The sequence below is a fragment of the Pogoniulus pusillus genome, chromosome 9, assembly GCF_015220805.1.
Source record: "Pogoniulus pusillus isolate bPogPus1 chromosome 9, bPogPus1.pri, whole genome shotgun sequence".
Taxonomy (NCBI): domain Eukaryota; kingdom Metazoa; phylum Chordata; class Aves; order Piciformes; family Lybiidae; genus Pogoniulus; species Pogoniulus pusillus.
Window position 1 is genome coordinate 40,274,858 of NC_087272.1, and position 20,758 is coordinate 40,295,615.

General features: G+C 54.8%; 1 protein-coding gene across 14 annotated transcripts in view; it reads right to left on the reverse strand.

The window, feature by feature from the left end:
- Positions 1-2,433: 2,433 nt before the first annotated feature.
- SGCZ (sarcoglycan zeta) overlaps positions 2,434-20,758 on the reverse strand; it is a 165,021-nt gene continuing 146,696 nt past the window's right edge. For 13 of the 14 annotated variants that reach the window (XM_064149351.1, XM_064149354.1, XM_064149340.1 and 10 more), the window contains 3 exons: positions 18,598-18,670; positions 11,729-11,852; positions 2,434-6,911 (listed from right to left, as the gene is read on the reverse strand). In XM_064149351.1, the coding sequence (XP_064005421.1) occupies positions 6,711-6,911; positions 11,729-11,852; positions 18,598-18,670 (398 nt within the window). In that variant the 3' untranslated portion in view covers positions 2,434-6,710. Of the gene's footprint in view, positions 6,912-10,362; positions 10,703-11,728; positions 11,853-18,597; positions 18,671-20,758 lie in introns of those variants that run through there. The other variant, XM_064149349.1, reaches the window with a different exon arrangement.

Here is a 20,758-nt window from a genome sequence, read left to right on the forward strand (position 1 = left end):
AAGCCTTTGGGTTAAACAGACCAAAGCAAACACAACCTTGGCTGCGCACAAGTTCCTCTAGAAGGTCCGTTTCTGTCAGCAGCCATTTCCCAGGCCCAGGATGGAACTGATGCATTTACTGCACGTTCACTCCAGCACTTCCTATGGGAGAAGCTCTTTGGCAGCAGGGATTGCTGACAGAGAGGTGGCAGCCAGCGACAGCAGACTGCATGCTTCACTGCTGAGACAGGGTGGAGCACACTGGCACTCCTGCCAGGAGAGGAGGCTGCTCACCGTATTACAGTGATGTCTCTGAGCATCTGCAGGCAGGACTGCAATTCTCTTTCCCTCTTGACCAAAGTTCGAAGCAACACGACTTGGGTGAGGGTTCCAGGAGACCTAGGAAGGTCCTGACTGAAATAGTGGGGGCAGTTCTGCAGCCCCCAGCACAAGCAGGACATGGAAGTGTTGGAGCCAGTCCAGAGGAGGTCACCAAGATGCTCAGAGGGCTGCAGCAGCTGTGCTCTGACAGAGTTGGGGCTCTGCAGCCTGGAGAGGAGAAGGCTTGGAGGAGACCTTGGAGTAGCCTTCCAGGATGTGAAGGGGGCTACAGGAGGGCTGGGGAGGGACTATTGACAAGGTCTGGTAATGACAGGAGGAGGAGGAATGGGTTTAAACTGGCAGAGAGGAGATTGGAACTGGATGTTAGGAAAGGGTTCTGTGCAGTGAGGGGGGTGAGACACTGGCACAGGTTGCCCAGGGAGGTTGCAGACAGCTTCCCTGGAGGTGTTCAAAGCCAGGCTGTATAACCTCACAGCCTGCAGCTGTCTCAGCCAAGCCTTCAGCTTAGTGTCAGCAGCAAACTTGCTGAGCAGACTCTGTCTGTCTGTCTGTCTGTGCCCTCGTCAGTGTCATTGATGAAGATGCTGAACAGGACTGGACCCAGCACTGATCCCTGAGGGACTGCACTGGCTACAGCTCTCCAGCTGGCCCTGGCACCACTGATCACCACTCTTCGAACTCTGTCTTGTAACCAGTTCCTAATCCACCTCACTGCCTGCTCTGCCATCCCACACTCCCTGAGCTTGCTCACTAGAATATCATGGCAGACAGTGTCAAAGGCCTTGCTAAGGTCAAGGCAGACTCCAGCCACTGCTCTCCCTGCACCTACCCATTCAGTTATGGCATCACAGAATGCTGTCAGGTTGCTATGGCTTAGAGTGGCCTGGTGAGCAGCCTGGGAACCTCTCTCTGCCCAGAGAGTGCTGAATTTAACCATGGAAGTGGTTTTCTGCCCAGGGAGAGCTCCTTTGCAGCTTTTTAGCTTGTGTCAGTAGTGCTTCTTTGGAATGATCTTAGCAGCAGCAGAAGGTGATGCTCTGGAGGCAGAGAGTGCTCCTGTGCCTTGGCTTTTGGGCTGTTTTACACCACTCTGAACTGAGCCAACTTATCCAATGAGCAATGAATTTGAACAGCTTTTTAACTCACCTGCTGATCCAATCCATCTCTGCTGGCTCGATCAGTTTGTCACATCTACTATTAGTAAGACAAAAGTAGTGGCATAGCTTCATCTGTCTCAGTTTCTCAGCTGCCAACAAGTTGGCTTGATGTTCTTATTGATTGCCATTGACCATTCTTTCTCTTTGCAGTTCCTCTGTGTGCCAAGCTGTTTGCCCATTCACCTTGTTGAGTGGCACAGGAGGGGAGACAGAGAAGACGGAAGGCAAGCAGCCAGAAGTGCTTTGTAAACATGCTGCCCCAAGCACCTCCCCTGGCAGGCTCAGCCTGCTCCATAGGCAGAAAGGCAGTGCACTGTATGGAGAGATTCCCACACTGGGATCCTGCTCATGCCAGCAGAACAGGGCAAAATGAGACAAAGGAGCTGTACAGAAAGAACACAGAACCTGCAGTGGCTCAGGCTGGAAGGGCTCAGAGCTCAGCCCCTCCACCCTCCCCACCATGCCCAGGGACACCTCTCAGCTACACTCAGCTGCTCAAGGCCTCATCCAGCCTGGCCTGCAGCACCCCCAGCAAGGAGGCAGCCACAGCCTCCCTGGGCAGCCTGGGACACACTCTCAGCACCCTCACACTCAGCAACTCCTTCCTCAGCTCCACTCTCAGCCTGCTCTGCCTCAGCTCCAAACCATTGCCCCTTGGGCTGTCTCTAGAGCCCCTGATGCAAAGTCCCTCTGCAGCCTTCCTGCAGGCTGCCTTCAGCTCTGGGCAGGCAGCACTGAGGTGCCCCTGGAGCCTTCTCCCCTGCATGCTGCACCCCCCCAGCTCCCTGAGGCCGTGTCCAGGTTCCAAAACCTTGCTAGGATTGTCACAACACAAAGCCTGCAGGGAGTGCTCTGGAGTACTCTTCTGTACAGGTGGGAGGCAGCCAGGCTGTCAGACAGGAAAGAGATGTGTGTGCCAGGAGCACAAACAAAAGCACAGCTTTTGCCCTCTGGGTTACAGTGCAGCTTTACCAATGTATTGCATAGTGAGTGTAAGAAAATAGTTCCCATCTCTCATACATAGTTACATACACAAGAAGAGCAGGAGGAGGGAGGTTACAAAGCAGAAGCGATGATCAGACTCTGAGTACCAGACCAGGTGCCAGCCCAGTTTCAGGGCCCTCTCCATAGGCATTACAGAATGGCAGCTGCCAGCACTCCAAAGGATGATGTTTTTCTGGGGGTGGTTTTTGTTTTACTTAGGCAATGATTCAGAATCCAAAAACACACATTAAAGAAAGAAAAAAGCAGGTGGTGTTAGCAGCTGAGGGTCTGAAACACCTTCAGCAACCCCTGCCAGACACTGCTGGCCGTTTCTTCAAGCCCTCTGCATCTCAGATGAGTTCTGGAGTCCAGTCAAGCAGCACAGTGTGACTGCAGCTGGAAGAAGCAATGCTTTGGCACATGTTGGAACAAAAGCTCCTTCCTTTCCTCAGGAACACCTGGAGATGCTCACCTGCACGAGCAGAGATGTAACTGCACCACAGCGGCCAACCTACGGCTCAAGAGGCTGCCCAGGTGGAAGCTGCGACACCACCCTGTACTTACAGCTTGTCCTCTCCTCCTCCCAGCAGAACCAGTGCAAGCAGCGGAGGCAGAGTGCTAGGTACGACAGAAGTGTCAGTCCTTGGCCTCATCACTTACCAGAGAAGGAACTGCCACCCAGAGCCACCCAGCTGGCAGTGCTCAGGCACTCGCCCCTTGCTTAGTCTCCTTTGCTTGCGCCAAGAGACAGTGTCCTGTGAGAGCCCCGCGGAGCTCTGGTGGGCAGGTTAAACGCATGGAGCCAAGGAGCCTTTCCTTATGTCCCACTGCTGGCACAAGCAGAGCCCTGAAGAAGTCAGGCAGCTGCAGCAGAGCCCTGGTGGTTCCCAGACAAGCATTCTAGCACAAAAAGCAGCTTTATTTGACACAGGGTTTAAGTACTACAACCACCCTCAGAGGCCTGGTTTAGCCACTGCTTTGCTTTTTGCCTTTTATTTAAGTATTATTAGCTACCCAAATACTAATGCTTTAAAATACCCAAACGACTCCAGCCTTTCCCTGCAAGTGCCAGAGCAGAGCGATTACCGATGGGGAACGCTGGCCCTACCCAGACTGAGGAGTGATGCCTCTTTTCTTGAACAGGCAGAGCAGGCAGGCAGACACCAGCTGGGGTGAATGTCACTTGTGAGAAGCTGCCAACAGACCGAAAGAAGTCGGGGGCAGGGCCAGGGGCGAGTGCGGGAGGTGACAAAAAGCAGCGGGCTGTTCGCTATGGCTCTGCGGGAAGCGCCCAGCGGCACTGCGCAGCTATGGCTCCGTGTTTGCCTGGGGACTAACTGCTGAGAGCTCCTCCTCTCCTCCCACCTGCCGTGGCACTGCCGGGTCCTGCCTGCTCCCTGCCAGACTGGGGAGGCTGCTGCAAGCAGCGCAGCTCTGCTACGGAGGGCTTCGCTACTGCCGGCTCCCAACAGCCCAGCGCTGGTCCTGCTCGCCCTCTGGCAGGACGATCCTGCTCACAGCTCCTCGGTGTCTCTGAGCGCACTGAGAGCGCCTGGGCTAACCATGGGCTTTAAAGGAAAAACCTGAGATTTCTACCCTCTGACAGTTTCCCACGGATGTAAAGCAAAACACCAATACCCTGCAACTCAGGAGAACATTAAGACAAGAGGAGAACTCCTGCTGCTGCCTGACAGGCTGCTAAAGCTCTCACCCCCTCTCTGCTCCACAGCCAGGGTACTCCACGCAAGGACATTCTGACAGTGCAGTGCTGTCTGGACTGGCTGCTTTGGTTTTGTTGAGTCCCAAGTGCCATCTGCACCTCTGCCCTGAGTTTTCTTCATACAGAGTGGGAAATCATTTCAGCCTTGCTGTTTGAAAGGAATCCAGCCACAAAAGGTTTTCACTACCTGCTCATTCCCACCCCAGCTGGGGTAAAACCGTCGAGAGGATGGGGCTTCCTGGCTCGTGGGCAGACCCCCCTTTAGTAAGGATCGCAGGAAAGGGGAAGGGCAAACAAGTAACCTCTCGGGGACAAAACCATGCCAAAGTCTTTGCAAGCCATCCCGGGGTGTGTTTGAGGAGAAAATTAAGTAACTTAGTGTCACTGTGTGCAGCTTGGAAGAAGCTGCAATTTAATTGCCTACATAGGTGAGTCACTGAGATGTTTGGTCGTGTCTTGGGTGTGCACAGATGGTGAATGCACAGCTGTGTCCTCATGCACGTCTCTATCTTAACCTCCCTCCTGAAATGCTCTTTCTCTGTGTGACTTTCACACCAGCATCCTATTCCTTGTGTCTATTAGAGAAATGCATCCATTTCCCTAGAGCCTTCAGGCTCTGTGGTATGGCTGCACCTTCTCCTGCCCTCTCTTTCTGTTCCCTCTAGTCAAAATCCTCAGGCTTTGTGTGTATTTCCTTGCAATATTTTCTCATCTATTTCCTTCCCAAGTGAAAGAATAAAATGCTCAGAGAAAGGACAGCTCAGCTGTTACCAGCCTTCTTTTGAAGAGGCAAAATGTCAGTTTAAGATCTTCACTCAGCTGCCAGGAGCAGCAGAGAAAGAACTCTTGCTGTGGGGTGATGTTTGCGCCTCTAAAGAGTAGCAGTGGAAAGGCAAGCACCAGGCCAGCCGCAGACACCTCTTGTGCTGGGCTTCTGCACAGGAGTGAATTTCACCTGGAGAGAAACCAAAATCAGCCTGGTGAGGTGGCAAGAACGTGCAAAGGGAGTTGCAGTGTTGGTTTGTTCATTTTCGGCTGTTTTCTTCTCTTGGAAGAGAAAAAAGCTCTGTGTGGCTGTCCCCACCCCACACTGTCTGCCCTGACTTTGGAGGTCTCTGGCAAAAGCCACCCGCGCATGGCTGAGCTCCCTCAGAAGCCTCCGCAGCTCCCTGCTAGCTGACGTAACTCAAAGGACGGGGGAAAGCCACACTCACCCCATGCAACCAAGCCATCGGCCACCACGGGAAACACTGTAACACTGCTTGACATCCCTGGGGTCTGCCGGGGCATCCCTAGGGTCTGCCGGCTTCCAGGCAAGCAATGCTGGGATGGATTTACCAGCAGCATCCCAGAGCACCTTTCCCCACTACGCTGTCAGTGACCAGCTCAACCCAGCAAGTCTGACTGCAGACCCGAGAAAGGAACCCCACATCACAGGGGTGAGGAAAGCAAGCCAGGGAGGAGAGCTGAGTGCAAGGGTGGCTGCAGAGCCTGAGCTGCTGCAATCGGCTGGGGTCAGTGTACCGCTTAACCCTGAATGCCAGTTGGGGGGAGGGGGAGGCTTTAGATATGTGGCTGTGACTGTGCTAAACTCTGCAGCCTGTGGCGAGCAGAGCAATGGCTGTGGCTGCCAGGGCAGCCCTTAGCGCTGCGCAGCAAACCGCTGCTGACCACGGCACGGTGGGCAGGGGCAGCTGGGCAATGGAGCAGCTGAACCTCGTTAGGTGTTCTGATTTTTGCACTTGCCAACTACAAACACCGTGTGAGGAGCAACAGAGCGACCAGCGAACGTGTCCTCAGCACCTCCCTCTTCTCCAGGAGCCGTCTGCTCTGCGCGGCAGGCAGCGGCCAGGGGCACGCTGGCTAAGGCCATTCAGGTGGCAGGCAGGAGAGCAGGGCTCGGCTTCACTTTGAAGGGCAATATTGCTGGGCACTTCCAAAAGCTACCCGGTGTACAAAACCCTAGGGCGAGTGGACAAAGAGTAACAACACACTCTGAAAGGAACCAAACCGAGGGGGCCGCTGGCCGTCTGCTGAAGGGCACCGTTCAGCAAAGCTGGCACCACACGGCGCTGCCAACGGCGGCAGTCGGCAGGGAAGTTCACATCCAAAAGAGACGAGTGGAAAATTGTGCTTTCAGACGTTAACCTCATTGATCACACGGCGGGGAACCAGTTCGTCTCGCCAGCAGGTTCTGGCAGGTCTGGGGGTCCGTGTGTCCGTGCCGTGCAGTCCGTCCCCAGGTCCTGCGTAACCCTCAGACCGTGTGCTTCACTCCACGGGGCAAAGGCACCTGTGCTACCCTCCCTTCGGGACACGGGGATGTCACGGTCCAGGTTTCCTGGCGCCGACCGGAGGGATCTCTGAGTGCCGCTCCCACGCCCACGCCGAGCGCATGGCAACCCACGGGAGCAGGCAGCGCCGCGCTCCGGCCGCGGCTGGCGGAGCTGCTCCGCGGGACGCGCCGCCGGGGAGCCGCCGGGACAGCAACGAAAGGCTACGCTGGTGTCAGGAGAGCCGCAGGCGCTCTAGCTCCACAGGCAGATGTTGCTGGTGGACTGGCATGTGGAGCCTGCTCCCGCTGGGGACAGGTAAAGTTTGCCGTTGGGACAGGCGCAGAGCTCATAGATAGTCTGGCGAGGAGCTGAGGAGCTGGGCGAGGAGGAGGAGGAGGAAAAGGAACCCACGGGTAGATTTCCCAGGCGGATTATATCTGCGTTTAAAAATATCTGCAAGAGGGTGGGAAAAAAGCAGGAGTAAGTAAATGTCTCCCCTCAAGCTGACAGGGTCTAAAGAAGGCTCTGAGGCAGTCAGGAAGGGGTTGAAAAGCACAGCCGAGAATTGAGACCTGTCTCATTAGAAGGGTTAGAAAGGTTGATAAAGAGTAGAGTAGAGCTACAGCTTAGGAAGTTATTGCTAGCAGTTCAAAAGCTGTCACCACGTGCTGGGCCTCAACTCTGTGCAGTTTCATGCCCATTACTGCTCCTGGCAGTAGTTCAGTCTCATGGACACACAGAATGGTTTTGGTTGGAAGAGACCTCAGCAATCATCTAGTTCCACAGCCATGGGCAGGGACACCTCCAACTAGCCCAGGTGGCTCAAGGCCCCATCCAGCCTGGCCTGCAACACCTCCAAGGAGGGGGCAGCTACAACATTCAGCCACCACAAGAGCCGGAAGAGGAATGGACTCAAATACTTCAGCCAGGGACAAGCAGAACCTCACCAAACCAGCCAGGCACTCTGGAAGAGGTGGAATTCTAACCTGTACATGTTACCATTGGCATCTGCTCATTCACAGCAGCAGCACAGCCTTGCTGGGAAAGAATCTGTGCTGTAACAAGTGTGAAGTAATACCAAAGTGCACTCCCCAGTGTGTGCCTGTGCCACACTCAGCACCCTCACACTCAGCAACTCCTTCCTCAGCTCCACTCTCAGCCTGCTCTGCCTCAGCTCCAAACCATTGCCCCTTGGGCTGTCTCTAGAGCCCCTGATGCAAAGTCCCTCTGCAGCCTTCCTGCAGGCTGCCTTCAGCTCTGGGCAGGCAGCTCTGAGGTGCCCCTGGAGCCTTCTCCCCTGCAGGCTGCACCCCCCCAGCTCCCTGAGGCTGTGCTCACAGCAGAGCTGCCCCAGCCCTTGCAGCATCTCTGTGGCCTCCTCTGGACTCTCTCCACAGCTCTGTGTCCTCCTTCTGCTGGGTCCAGCAGCGCTGGAGGCAGGATTGGAGGTGAGGTCTGAGCAGAGTCCAGGGGCAGAATCCCCTCTCCTGCCCTGCTGCCCACACTGCTCTGGCTGCAGCCAGCACACAGCTGCCTGCTGGCTGCATGACGGCACTGCTTATTGAAAAGGAAGGAAGCCAAGCACCGGCAGTACATGGAAAGGGCCTGTGCTGTTCTGGCTTGCATTGCTTTTTTCCACAGGAGGTAATTCCTGTTTTGTGATTGCTTCAGTAGTATAAGACAGAAGAGAAGTGCAGGAGCACTGCTGGGCCCTGCTGGAGAGAAGTAAAGGAGCAGGCTGGGCAAAAGGAGGCTGAGCACAGTCCTGTGCCAGGAGTGGTGCATGAGGACTGGTGCAGGACTTGCCATCCCCATCAGAAACACAGCAGATGACCAGGATCAAGCACACATGACCTGAAAGCAGCTCCAGGCAGTACAACCCCCAGGCACTCTAAGTCTTCCAGCTCCCAGAGTTAAGATGCTGTCATCAGTGGAAAGTCAGACTGAAAGGGAGAAGCTCAGAGGCACAGGGAGCAACTGCACGGTGTGAGCCCTGCTTTGTGTCCAGAAAAGGATGTTCAGAGGCTGTAGCAGCTCTGCTGTGAGCACAGACTGAAAGAGTTGGGGCTGTGCAGGCTGGAGCAGAGGAGGCTCCCAGGGGACCTTCTTGTGGCCTTCCAGCATCTGAAGGGGGCTACAAAAAAGCTGGGGAGGGACTTTTGAGGCTGTGAGGGAGAGACAGGAGTGGGGGGAATGGAGCAAAGGTGGAGATGGGGAGAGTGAGGCAGGAGGTGAGGAGGAAGTTGTTGAGCAGGAGAGTGGTGAGAGGCTGGCAGGGGTTGCCCAGGGAGGTGGTTGAGGCCCCATGGCTGGAGGTGTTTGAGGCCAGGCTGGCTGAGGCTGTGTGCAGCCTGCTCTAGGGTAGGGTGTCCCTGGGCATGGCAGGGGGTTGGCACTGGCTGCTCCTTGTGCTCCCTTCCAGCCCTGACTGATTCTGTGAGTCCATGACTCTAATTCCCATCCTGACTGACAGAGCAGTGGACTGCAAAGCTGAAATGCAGCAAATGGTTCTCTTTGCAATTTCCATGGCAAAGCAGTGGTGCATTTACACAATCTGGAGCTAATCAACAGCACTGCACATAAATGGCAGTTTCTGTGGCAAAGCAGTGCTGTGTTTGCTCCAACTGGAGTTAATGAACAGCACTGCACAAAACTGCAGCTGCCTTCAGCCCTGCAAGCGCTGTGCAGGTAAAAGGGCATCCTTCCTCCTGAGCAGTGCTCAGCATTGCTCTGCACCACAGGGCCTGGATCAAGCCCTTCCCATTCCAGCAGGAACTCACAGGATATTAAACAGCAGCCAGCAATGCCATACACTTTTAATCAGCAGCTCTTGATAACTGTTAACAAACAGTGGCCTCTTGGACTCCTCAGACTGCTTTTCAGTGAGCCCTGATACTCTGGGGATGTCAAAGGAGATAACAAAAAGATTAATTCTATGCTTTTGATTGAAAACAAGTGTAGAAGCAGAGGATATTAGGCTGTTCTGCATGATAATAAAACCAAGCAGGAGATATTAGGCCATTATGTGTGGCAAAAACACCAAGAAAAGAGCAGCTGTGGAGCTGTTGGAGGGTAGGAGAGCCCTGCAGAGGGACCTGGCCAGGCTGCATGGGTGGGCAGAGGCCAAGGGGATGAGACTGAACAAAGCCAAGGGCAGGGTTCTACACTTTGGCCACAACAACCCCAAGCAGCACTGCAGGCTGGGGCAGAGTGGCTGAGAGCAGGCAGGCAGAGAGGGAGCTGGGGGTGCTGGTAGAGAGGAGCTGAAGAGGAGGCAGCAGTGCCCAGGTGGGCAGCAGAGCCAATGGCATCCTGGGCTGGCTCAGGAGCAGTGTGGGCAGCAGGACAAGGGAGGTTCTTCTGCCCCTGTGCTCAGCACTGCTCAGGCCAGCCCTGGAGTGCTGTGTCCAGTTGTGGGCTCCTGAATTGCAGAGAGCTGTTGAGGTGCTGGAAGGTGTGGAGAGAAGGGCAGCAAGGCTGGGGAGGGGCCTGGAGCAGAGCCCTGTGAGGAGAGGCTGAGGGAGCTGGGGGTGTGCAGCCTGCAGCAGAGGAGGCTCAGGGCAGAGCTCATTGCTGTCTGCAGCTGCCTGCAGGGAGGCTGTAGCCAGGTGGGGTTGGGCTCTGCTGCCAGGCAAGCAGCACCAGAAGAAGGGGACACAGCCTGGATCTGTGCCAGGGCAGGTCTAGGCTGGATGTTAGGAGGAAGTTGTTGTCAGAGAGAGTGATTGGCATTGGAATGGGCTGCCCAGGGAGGTGGTGGAGTGGCCGTGGCTGGAGGTGTTGAAGCCAAGCCTGGCTGGGGCACTTAGTGCCATGGTCTGGTTGGTTGGGCAGGGCTGGGTGCTAGGTTGTGCTGGCTGAGACTGAGGTCTCTTCCAACCTGCTTGGTTCTGTGATTCTGTGGTTCCCTGGCCCTGTGCAGCACTGCTGCTTTAGCCCCCTGCTTCTGCTTGCTTTGGAGAAGAATGCAGAGCTCTCCATTAAGTGCCCATCTGGAGCTGAATCAAAGGATGCTGCTGATGCATCAACTTGCAGGAGTCCACCTCAGAGTGTTCTAAAGGGCAGCAGAAGCTCAGCTGAAATCAGAGCCCCTTGTATTTGGTCTGGGATCAGGCATTCTAGGAGCAAAATGGCTAAAAGGATTCGTGTAATGTTGCAGGAAGTAAACAGCAAATGCAGCAAACAGCAGAGCTCGGAGCTCTTGCAGGGGTTTCACTCGGTGCTGTGGCAGGCCAGAGGTTATTCTGCAGGAGATATAAAGCTGGAGAAAAAGTACTTCAGAAATGCATTTGTGTCCTTAAACAACATTATGAAGCTATGAAATGAAAATACATGTTTCATAGATCAGTCCACTGCAAATTCACACTCCTGCTACAGGAACCTAACCAACTGATTCCAAATGCCACATGGCAATCTGCTGCCCCAACAGGGCAAAAGAAATATGCTATAGAGGAGAAATATGACCTCATGTATCTCTGAGGGTATTTTAAACAAGCTTACAAACATTGAAGAGCTCAATGTAGTGAGTAGTGTGAGAACAGAACTAACCAATTACTCTTTCTAGCAGACACTGCTCAGGCAGGAGGCAGCCTGAGCACAGGCTGGATGCTTCTGACCTTGCACCAATGTATGGGCTGGCAGTCAAAGGACACCCAGGCTGGGCTCTTCCATGCCTTCCTGCACTACCTGGGTTGCCAGCCACTCCAGGGACAGCCCTCAGGAATCTATACCAAAACCTTTTGGTGGACCATCTCTCAATGTCAGGCTGATCACTGAGCCCAGGCACTGCTGGAACAGGCCTGTGAAGACACCACTGAAGGTCTCTGCCCCTCTTACAGAGGCAGTGCAGGGTTCAAGGATAAACCAGAGGTGCACACACATTAACCCTCTTCATCATGGTTCAGCTGAATCCAAGCTCTCTCTCTTAGCTTGTCAGATGGATCCAAAGGAATCACTGGCATCACTTCTCTGTTTCTGTCTCCTGGGCAAGCTGAGGGCCTGGCAGCTGCTCCCTGGGCTCTTGCTAACAGTAATTCCTGCCTAGCACAGTCAGCTGACCTTCATTTCAAGTGTGGGTGAAGCTGAGTGAGGCAAATATTTGCCAAGAGCCAAGAAGTGCTAATAATTGAGCAAGCTGAGCCAAAGGGCTCCTGTGTAGGCAAATGCAGAGCACCTCTGTGCCCTTCACTCCACTGCTGAACAAAGCTCCTCACAGGGTTTGCCTGGTGCTGGGCAGAGCCGTGCAGAACTGCTCTGCTGCCTCAGCTTACCTCCCCCTCTGTGGACTGCAAGTGCAGCTCTTTCCTGCAGGTAGCCTTCAAGTCTCCTGCAGCTGCGTTGAGTTGGACTCCCCTGGGTGCTTCCATTACCAAAGACCTGGTAGGAGATTCAAGTCTGAAAGACAGAAGCAGTCACTGAGAACACAATCGCACTGAAGTGCACCAAAGCCCAGCCAGCCCCAGTGCCCAGAGTGCAGGTGGAGAAAAACATGCTGGGAAGGGTAAAGCAGCAGACATGAGCAAGCCTCTCACTGCTCCTTAGGACGTGGAGGAGGAAAGTAAGGATGTCTTTAAATCTGTTCCTACTTAAGACAACATTTAAGCACATCCTGGTACCAGCTTATCTGCTTAGAGATGCCTCCCAGCCTTGGTAACTAATTTACTGGACTGTGCTAACACTGGAATAGAGGTACTTAAGAGTCCAAATATCTCCGTCAGTGCTTCTGCAGTGACAGGTTAATGACTGAAGCCTGCTCAGGGACCAAAGACAAACACTCAGCTAAATCAAACCCTAAAGCCACCTCCACTTACAAAGCCTGAAATAATGATGTAGAACTGATCAGGAGGACAATAAAGCCTTCAGGGGCTTTTGGGATTTTGGGCAGGTGCAGCAGCTATATGTATAAAGGAGAATCCCAGGAGGGCTCAGGCTGGAAGGGAGCTCAGAGCTCTGCCCTCCACCCTCCCCACCGTGCCCAGGGACCCCCAGCAAGGAGGCAGCCACAGCCTCCCTGGGCAGCCTGGGACACACTCTCAGCACCCTCACACAAAACAACTCCTTCCTCAGCTCCACTCTCAGCCTGCTTTGCCTCAGCTCCAAACCATTGCCCCTTGGGCTGTCTCTAGAGCCCCTGATGCAAAGTCCCTCTGCAGCCTTCCTGCAGGCTGCCTGCAGGTGCTGGGACTGGGCAGCTAAAAGCAAAGGATAAGCAAAGCTGCTCTGTCTCTGCTACTGCACAGTTCTGGTGAGCTTTCCTGCTCTGCACAATGCTCATTATGCTCTTTGTCAGAGCAGGGTTACAGAACATGGCACTGCCTCTTGGTGTCCCTCCTCGAAGCAAGCTCTTCTGTAGGCAGCCTTCCAACTTGTCCCTGCCCTCTGCTCAAGATGCTGCAGGCCCCCACTGCAGAGCTGTGCTCCCTCAGCTGCTCTGTCTCCCAGCACTGTCCAAGCTTCTCTCGAACAGGAGCTCTGCTGCAGGGCTCTCCTCACACACAGAGCAGGAAGATGGCCAGATGAAAGCACTGAACTAGCACACGGGGGTGCTCAGCTGTAGCATCCCCACCGTGTCCCGTTAGGAGGGAGATGTCTTTCCAGCTATTTGTCCCACTGACACCACAGAGCACAGCTCCACCCTGCCTGAACAAAGGCTTTGGCTAAGATGGAATCCGATAGTGACAGCAGTGTCCAAATGAATGGCTGGAAGCAAACGTTGCAGGTCCCTCCTCAGCAGTGTCTTTGGAGTGTTAGGTCATATCCACCCAAAAATATCACGAGGGAGTAGATGGGGAGAGGAAGAAAGAGTCTGGCAGAGGATGTGCTGCAAAACAAAAGGGTGATAAAAGATCTGTGCAGCAGTGGAAGGAGAGAACCTCAGCTCCTGATTCGAGTGCACAGAACAGCGAGGGAGTCTGGAACCAGAATGCCACATTTGCATCCAGAGTAAGTCACTGAGATGGGGCCTGGGAAGGGTTGGTTTGTTACCTGTCACTGACACTCCACAGGGCAGGGAAAAGGAACTAATAAAGGAAAATAGCAAGGCAGAGTTGCTTGTCACTAGGAAAGGAGAGCACTAAAAGCAGGGGGCAGGGAGAGGAGAACCTCACTCGTAGCCATCCACATTAAAAGAGGCACAGGCTGGGGAAAGGCAGACAGAAGCAGCAGCAAAGTCTATTGCTGACTGTGCTGAGACATTTTCTGTCATGGGCTTGAGGCTTCAGGAGGAGTTAAAAGAAGATTCTTCAGTTCTTGGTACTAAAGAAGAATCTGCCTCCAGGGCTGCTGGCCCCAGCAGAAGGACACAGAGCTGCTGGAGCAAGGCCAGAGGAGGCCAGAAAGATGCTGCAAGGGCTGGAGCAGCTCTGCTGTGAGCACAGCCTCAGGGAGCTGGGGGGGTGCAGCCTGCAGGGGAGAAGGCTCCAGGGGCACCTCAGAGCTGCCTGCCCAGAGCTGAAGGCAGCCTGCAGGAAGGCTGCAGAGGGACTTTGCATCAGGGGCTCTAGAGACAGCCTAAGGGGCAATGGTTTGGAGCTGAGGCAGAGCAGGCTGAGAGTGGAGCTGAGGAAGGAGTTGCTGAGTGTGAGGGTGCTGAGAGTGTGTCCCAGGCTGCCCAGGGAGGCTGTGGCTGCCTCCTTGCTGGGGGTGCTGCAGGCCAGGCTGGATGAGGCCTTGAACAGCTGAGTGTAGCTGAGAGGTGTCCCTGGGCATGGTGGGGAGGTTAGGGGAGATGAACTCTGAGCTCCCTCCCAGCCTGAGCCACTCTGGGATTGCATGAACTGCTGTTCTGGTTGGTTTGTGGTCAGGTGCCTGCCACTGGAATGGGCTGACCAGGGAGGGAGTGGAGTGGTCATGCCTGGAGGTGTTGAAGCCAAGCCTGGCTGGGGCACTTAGTGCCATGGTCTGGTTGGTTGGCCAGGGCTGGGTGCTAGGTTGGGCTGGCTGAGCTTGGAGCTCTCTTCCAACCTGCTTGATTCTGTGATTCTATGACTCTCTGCAGAATGGACTGAGCTTCACCAGCACCAGCAGGCTGCTGGGAGGGCAAAGGTCTGCACACAACGAGAGGTTGTTGGAGATTAATGACCTTTGATGTGCAGCTGCTTTATCATATTTGTTCTGTTTCTGAAAGCTTTAATCTCTCCTTTAAACCCACTGCAGCACTTCACATCCTAATGCTCATCCCCTCCCAAGGACAACTCCATTATCACAGCCAAGCATCAGGAATTGTCTCTTCCTTACTTCTTTCAGTCAATTCATTATTCCTATCAGTTAGTTTTTCTTTCCCAAACAGCAAGCAGCTGTGCTGGGCCAGACACCTACTGCAGGATGGCTTTTTTCTTCTTAATTATCAATCCTCAGTTTGTGTGAAAAGGATGCATGGCAGAGGATCAAAGCTCTGTGAATTTCAGTTACAGTCATTAAAGACCTACTGCTAAAAAGGGAAACATCTCCAATACTTTGGATGTGTTCCTTTGAAGGCATTAAAACCATCTCTCGTGAGAGATGCAGGAGCATTCATTTTTCATGTGCTGTTTTCTGTTTACAAGCTGAGATAGATCATAGTAGGGAAAAACACTTTCAGAAGCTTTAATTTGGGGTGTCCAGAAATGTTTTGGATTTAGAATTATAGAATCAGCCAGGGCTGGAAGGCACCACAAGGAGCAGCCAGTGCCAACCTCCTGCCATGCCCAGGGGCACCCTACCCTAGAGCAGGCTGCACACAGCCTCAGCCAGCCTGGCCTCAAACACCTCCAGCCATGGGGCCTCAACCACCTCCCTGGGCAACCCCTGCCAGCCTCTCACCACTCTCCTGCTCAACAACTTCCTCCTCACCTCCAGCCTCACTCTCCCCACCTCCACCTTTGCTCCATTCCCCCCACTCTTGCCACTCCCTCACAGCCTCAAAAGTCCCTCCCCAGCTTTTTTGGAGCCCCCTTCAGATGCTGGAAGGCCACAAGAAGGTCCCCTGGGAGCCTCCTCTGCTCCAGCCTGCACAGCCCCAACTCCTTCAGGCTGTGCTCACAGCAGAGCTGCTGCAGCCTCTGAGCATCCTCCTGGCCCTGCTCTGGACACTCTCCAGCATCTCCACATCCTTCCAACAGGGACTCCAGAGCTGGATTCAGCTCCTGCATGTCCCTCACGCTCACAGGGGATATAATTCATCTACATTAACTTTGCTCTGCTGGCCAGCAGAAGCCACTGCTAAAAACAGAAGGGAAGACAAGGTTCCCCTGTGCAGATGTGAATGATTTATTTGCTCCATGTCTGTTCAAGCAGTGGAACCAACTCAGGCTACAGAGCAAAACGACTGCAATGAATCTCTGCCAGTGTGGAACTTGTACTCACAGCAGTGGATTACAAAGCCTGCTTCCAGCTGAAGACCACAGAGGGAACACAGGTAGCCTCTGCTGCCTCACTGCCTGCTCCTGAAGGTCAGCAATCCACCCTCAAACCCCAGAATGGCTCAGCTTGGCAGGGAGCTCAGAGCTCATCTCCTCCAGGCTCCCCACCATGGGCAGGGACACCTCTCAGCTAGACTCAGCTGCTCAAGGCCTCATCTCCTGCGGCGTCCAGCAGGAGCAGGGAAGTCAATGTGCCCTTGGACTTGGCTCTGCTGAGGCCACACCTCAAGTACTGTGTTCAGTTTTGAGCACCTCAGTACAAGAGAGATGTGGAGGTGCTGGAGTGGGTCCATAGGAGGGCAACAAAGCTGCAAAGGGCCTGGAGAATAAAGCTGATGGGGAGAGACTGAGGGAGCTGGGGATGGGTAGTGAGAAACAGAGGAGGCTGAGGGCAGAGCTCATTGCTGTCTGCAGCTACCTGAAGGGACACTGTGGAGAGGCTGCTGCTGGGCTCCGCTCAGAGGTAAGCAGTGACAGAACAAGAGGGAATGGCCTCAAGCTGCTGCACTTCAGGGAGATTTCTTTTCCCAGACAGAGTGGTCAGGGACTGGAATGAGCTGCCCAGGGAGGTGGTGGAGTCACCCAGCCTGGGTGTGTTTGAAGGTGGGTTGGCTGTGGTGCTTGGGGCTATGGTTTAGGGTGCACCTTGTGGAGTAGGGATAATGGTTGGGCTTGGAGATGCTGAGGGGCTTTGCCAACCTGGATGCTCCTGTGACTGATTCTGAGCTTCTCCTCACTGACCTTGATGAGGTGCTCCTGTGCCCAGCTCTGCATCCTGCCCAGACTGTTGCAAGGCAGGACAGCCTGGCAGGGTGTCAGCTGCTCCACCAGCTGGGTACCATCAGAGCACTTGCTGTGGGGGCACTCAATGCCCTCATCCAGGTCACTGATGAAGATACTGAACAAAAGTGGCCCCACAGCTGACCCCTGAGGAGCACCACTGGCCACAGGCCTCCAATCAGACTGATCACAGCTCTCTGAACTCTGCTCCAGGGTCCAACCCACCTCAGGGTGCCACCATCTAACCTCCTGTTCTTGAGTTTCAGGCTGCTGTGGGGGGTGGTAGCCCAGGCCTGGGCAGTCACTGGTAGGTGAGGCCTACCCAAGAGGAGAAGGAGCAGCTGTGAAATGGGCTCTGCAGCACAAGACCACACTGCTTTAGTGCCCTGCTGAGGAGATACTGAGGGCAATGCCAGCAGCATTCCCCTGCTGGCTGCCTCCTGTGCACGGCTATGGCCTGCTCGTGCCCCACGCTTTAGTGCACTGCTGCCCTAACCCAGCACTGGGGCCACGTCCTGCTGGCAGGCTGCACTCCCAGCAGTGCCCTGTGAGAGCAAGGAGCCAGGGAAAGCTGCAGGTTACCTTACTAAGATAGAATCCATTCCCCTGATTCTAAGGCATGATTCTCTTACGCTGCTCATCCCAGCCAGGGAAAGCCAGATTGAATTGGCTGTGACACAGAAGGGCTCAGCAGCCTCCACACGGGATGCCAGGAGAACATCCTCTGAAAGGAAAACCTCCCTAGTTAGGATGTAAAACTGTGGGACAGGAGGAACATGAGCAAAGCTGGGCTGGATTGCATTTTGACACAACAGACATAGCAAACATTGCAGGGGCTTCTCTCTCTGAAGACGCCAAGATCTGGCTACAGAACAAGGAGTGGCTGAAGCAGAGTCGCTGTGGGAGGCTACCAGGGATCTGACTTGTTCTGTATGGCTGCCTGCCCAGAGCAGACTGACTTAAAATCTCAGGACCTGGGGGCAAACACTATGAGCCTTATGGGTGTCAAAATCTAAGTCCAGATTTCATAGAGCCACACCCAGCTAGCATGGGAAGACTGGCACCTGGGCATGCTGAGTGGCACAGCCAAGCTGCTCGCAAGGGAACGGTGGCTGAAGAGTTGGTGAGTCAGGAATCAGAGAACCCCAGAGCGGCTCAGGCTGGAAGGGAGCTCAGAGCTCATCTCCCCCACCCTCCCCACCATGCCCAGGGACACCTCTCAGCTACACTCAGCTGCTCAAGGCCTCATCCAGCCTGGCCTGCAGCACCCCCAGCAAGGAGGCAGCCACAGCCTCCCTGGGCAGCCTGGGACACACTCTCAGCACCCTCACACTCAGCAACTCCTTCCTCAGCTCCACTCTCAGCCTGCTCTGCCTCAGCTCCAAACCATTGCCCCTTGGGCTGTCTCTAGAGCCCCTGATGCAAAGTCCCTCTGCAGCCTTCCTGCAGGCTGCCTTCAGCTCTGGGCAGGCAGCTCTGAGGTGCCCCTGGAGCCTTCTCCCCTGCAGGCTGCACCCCCCCAGCTCCCTGAGGCTGTGCTCACAGCAGAGCTGCTCCAGCCCTTGCAGCATCTCTGTGGCCTCCTCTGGCCTTGCTCCAGCAGCTCTGTGCCCTCCTTCTGCTGGGGCCAGCAGCCTGTCCCAGAGGAAGGGCACAGAATGATCCCCGGTGGTGCTCTCAAGCGCTCCTCTGCTTGTCTGGCCTCACACAGCAGCTGTGATGGGGACAGGGAGCAGGCACTGCTGGGGGCTCTGCTGCCCCCCCAGAGAGGACGCTGTCAGCGGCAGCGGTGCTGTGCTGGAGGCCTGCGGGGGCTGGGCTGGTTGTCAGGAAGCAGCCCAGCAGCGGTGCGGGTGTGCAGGCGGCGCGCAGCGGGCAGCAGCGGCCGGCCCCGGGCGGCAGTCAGGACGGAGCTGGTGCTGAGCGTGCTTGCTTTTGAGAAGAGCTTTGTCAACACCTACTTGAGGTCGTGGGAAGGCTCTGCTCTGATATGGGGAGTCTCCACAGAGTGCCCAAACACTGCCCCCTCCGTGCCTAAAACACACAAACAAAACACAGTGTAATTACCCTGGACGAGCAGCAGACGCCCCCTGCGCGCCGGGCGCAGCCTCCGCACCTCTCCGCAGCCTGGCTCCGCAGTGCGCTGCCAGAAGCGGACCTGCCCACGCGGAGCTCTGCCTGCCAGCGGTGGATGCCACATACGGCTCTGAACTCGCTTAGAGCTCCAACCTTCGCAGCCCTGCCCTCGGCTTGCCGCAGAGACGAGGCGAAGAATGTCCCAGCTCCGCCCGGCACCCCCAGCGCTGCCTGCTGCTTCTGGGGGATGCTCCCTACACAAAGAGGTTACGTTTTGGAACCACAGTCCCCGACCTGGAGCTGCCAGCTTGGGCCTCAGGACCTGGCAGCTTCAGAGACTGCTTCTGCCGGATGGTTCTCACTGACAGCTTGCCAGGGGAGCCCGCCCGGGCTGCGCCTCGGGTTCGGTGCTGCAGGGACGCTCAGGTGCCCCCCGCGGGGCGCTCAGCGCTGGCTCAGGACACAGGGCTGGCTACTTACAGCCGAGCTGCTTCTCTGCTCAGCGTCAATGTTTATAGCTAGCTCCAAACTGGAATGCCACATGACCCAGGGTTTTCTGGGTCAAACTCCTTGTCAATGAAAAAAACAAGAGGAGTCTGATAAACGTTCCCTGAGGTGACTTGGAAATAGGGGAAAAAAGCCAAATATTGACACCGTCCATTTGAAAAACGCAGTGGTTGGTTGGCTAAGGGGAGGAAGCTCTGAGCTCAGCAGGCTCTCTGCTAGAGCAGCAGAGGACAGCTCAAGGTGTGGTGCCTGGCACTCTAAGGTCAGTGCTCCTCTGCACTCCAGACACAAGGGCTGGATGCACAGCAGCCACTTGCTGAGTGCTGCAGCCCAATTATCCTCTTCTCGGTTAATCCTTTGCTTAGGAATAAGCTTTTTCACTGTGGTTATTTGAACCCACAGCCCTGTGCCTGGCACCTCTGCCTTGTCTTCTCTGAAGGTGGTGCAGTGGGCACTGTGTCATGGAGCCAGACCAGAGCTGTGTCTGGTGTACCTGCCAGGGCAGCTGCGAGCAGTGACCAGAAGCAGGTGTAAACCAGGCATTGCTTTGGCTTCCAGCACCAGAAGTACGACCCAGGAAGCTGGGATAACTGTAGCTGGTTCCTGCCTGTCCTGGGATTAACTGCTGTCATGCAACGAGGGCTTTCCTGCTCTGAGCCTTGGATTCTGAATGAGTTTATCAGCATCCCAGCAGCACCTCCCAGCTGCTGTTTGAGAAGTGTGGAAGCCAACAGAGGAACCATCCTCATGCTCACAGTGCTTTAAGCACACTACCTTCAATTGTTTAACTGCTTGACTGGAATGCTGCACAAGTGCCTGCAGCAATGTTGGCTGTGCCCAGTGATAGCTATGCACAGACTTCCACAGCTGAGCACTCAGTAAACTGATCTTAGCAGGGCTTGAAAGCAGAGGGTGCAGCTGATACAGTGTACGGTGCTAGAGACAAAACAACCTGAGCTAAACCAGAGCCCTAATTACATGTTAAACTCAGTTACTGCCAGAACATCACTGGTAGTAAGCTCCTAGGCTCCACTTGCCTTTTTTTAAATGAACCCCAGAACCCCAAATGAGAGCAACCAGTACCCCTAAAAGCCCCAAGTCAGCCAACACCAGGCAAACAGAAAACCCAAACCCAGCCAACAAGCAGAAAACCCAAACCCAGCCAAGCAACCAAAACCAACCAGTGAGCAGAAAACCCAAACCCAGCCAAGCAACCAAAACCAACCAATGAGCAGAAAACCCAAACCCAACCAAGCAAACAAAACCAACCAATGAGCAGAAAACCCAAACCCAACCAAGCAACCAAAACCAACCAATGAGCAGAAAACCCAAACCCAGCCAAGCAACCAAAACCAACCAATGAGCAGAAAACCCAAACCCAGCCAAGCAACCAAAACCAACCAATGAGCAGAAAACCCAAACCCAGCCAAGCAACCAAAACCAACCAATGAGCAGAAAACCCAAACCCACCCAAGCAAACAAAGCCAGCCAACAAACAGAAAGCCCAAACCAACCCAAGAAACCAAAGCCAACCAACAA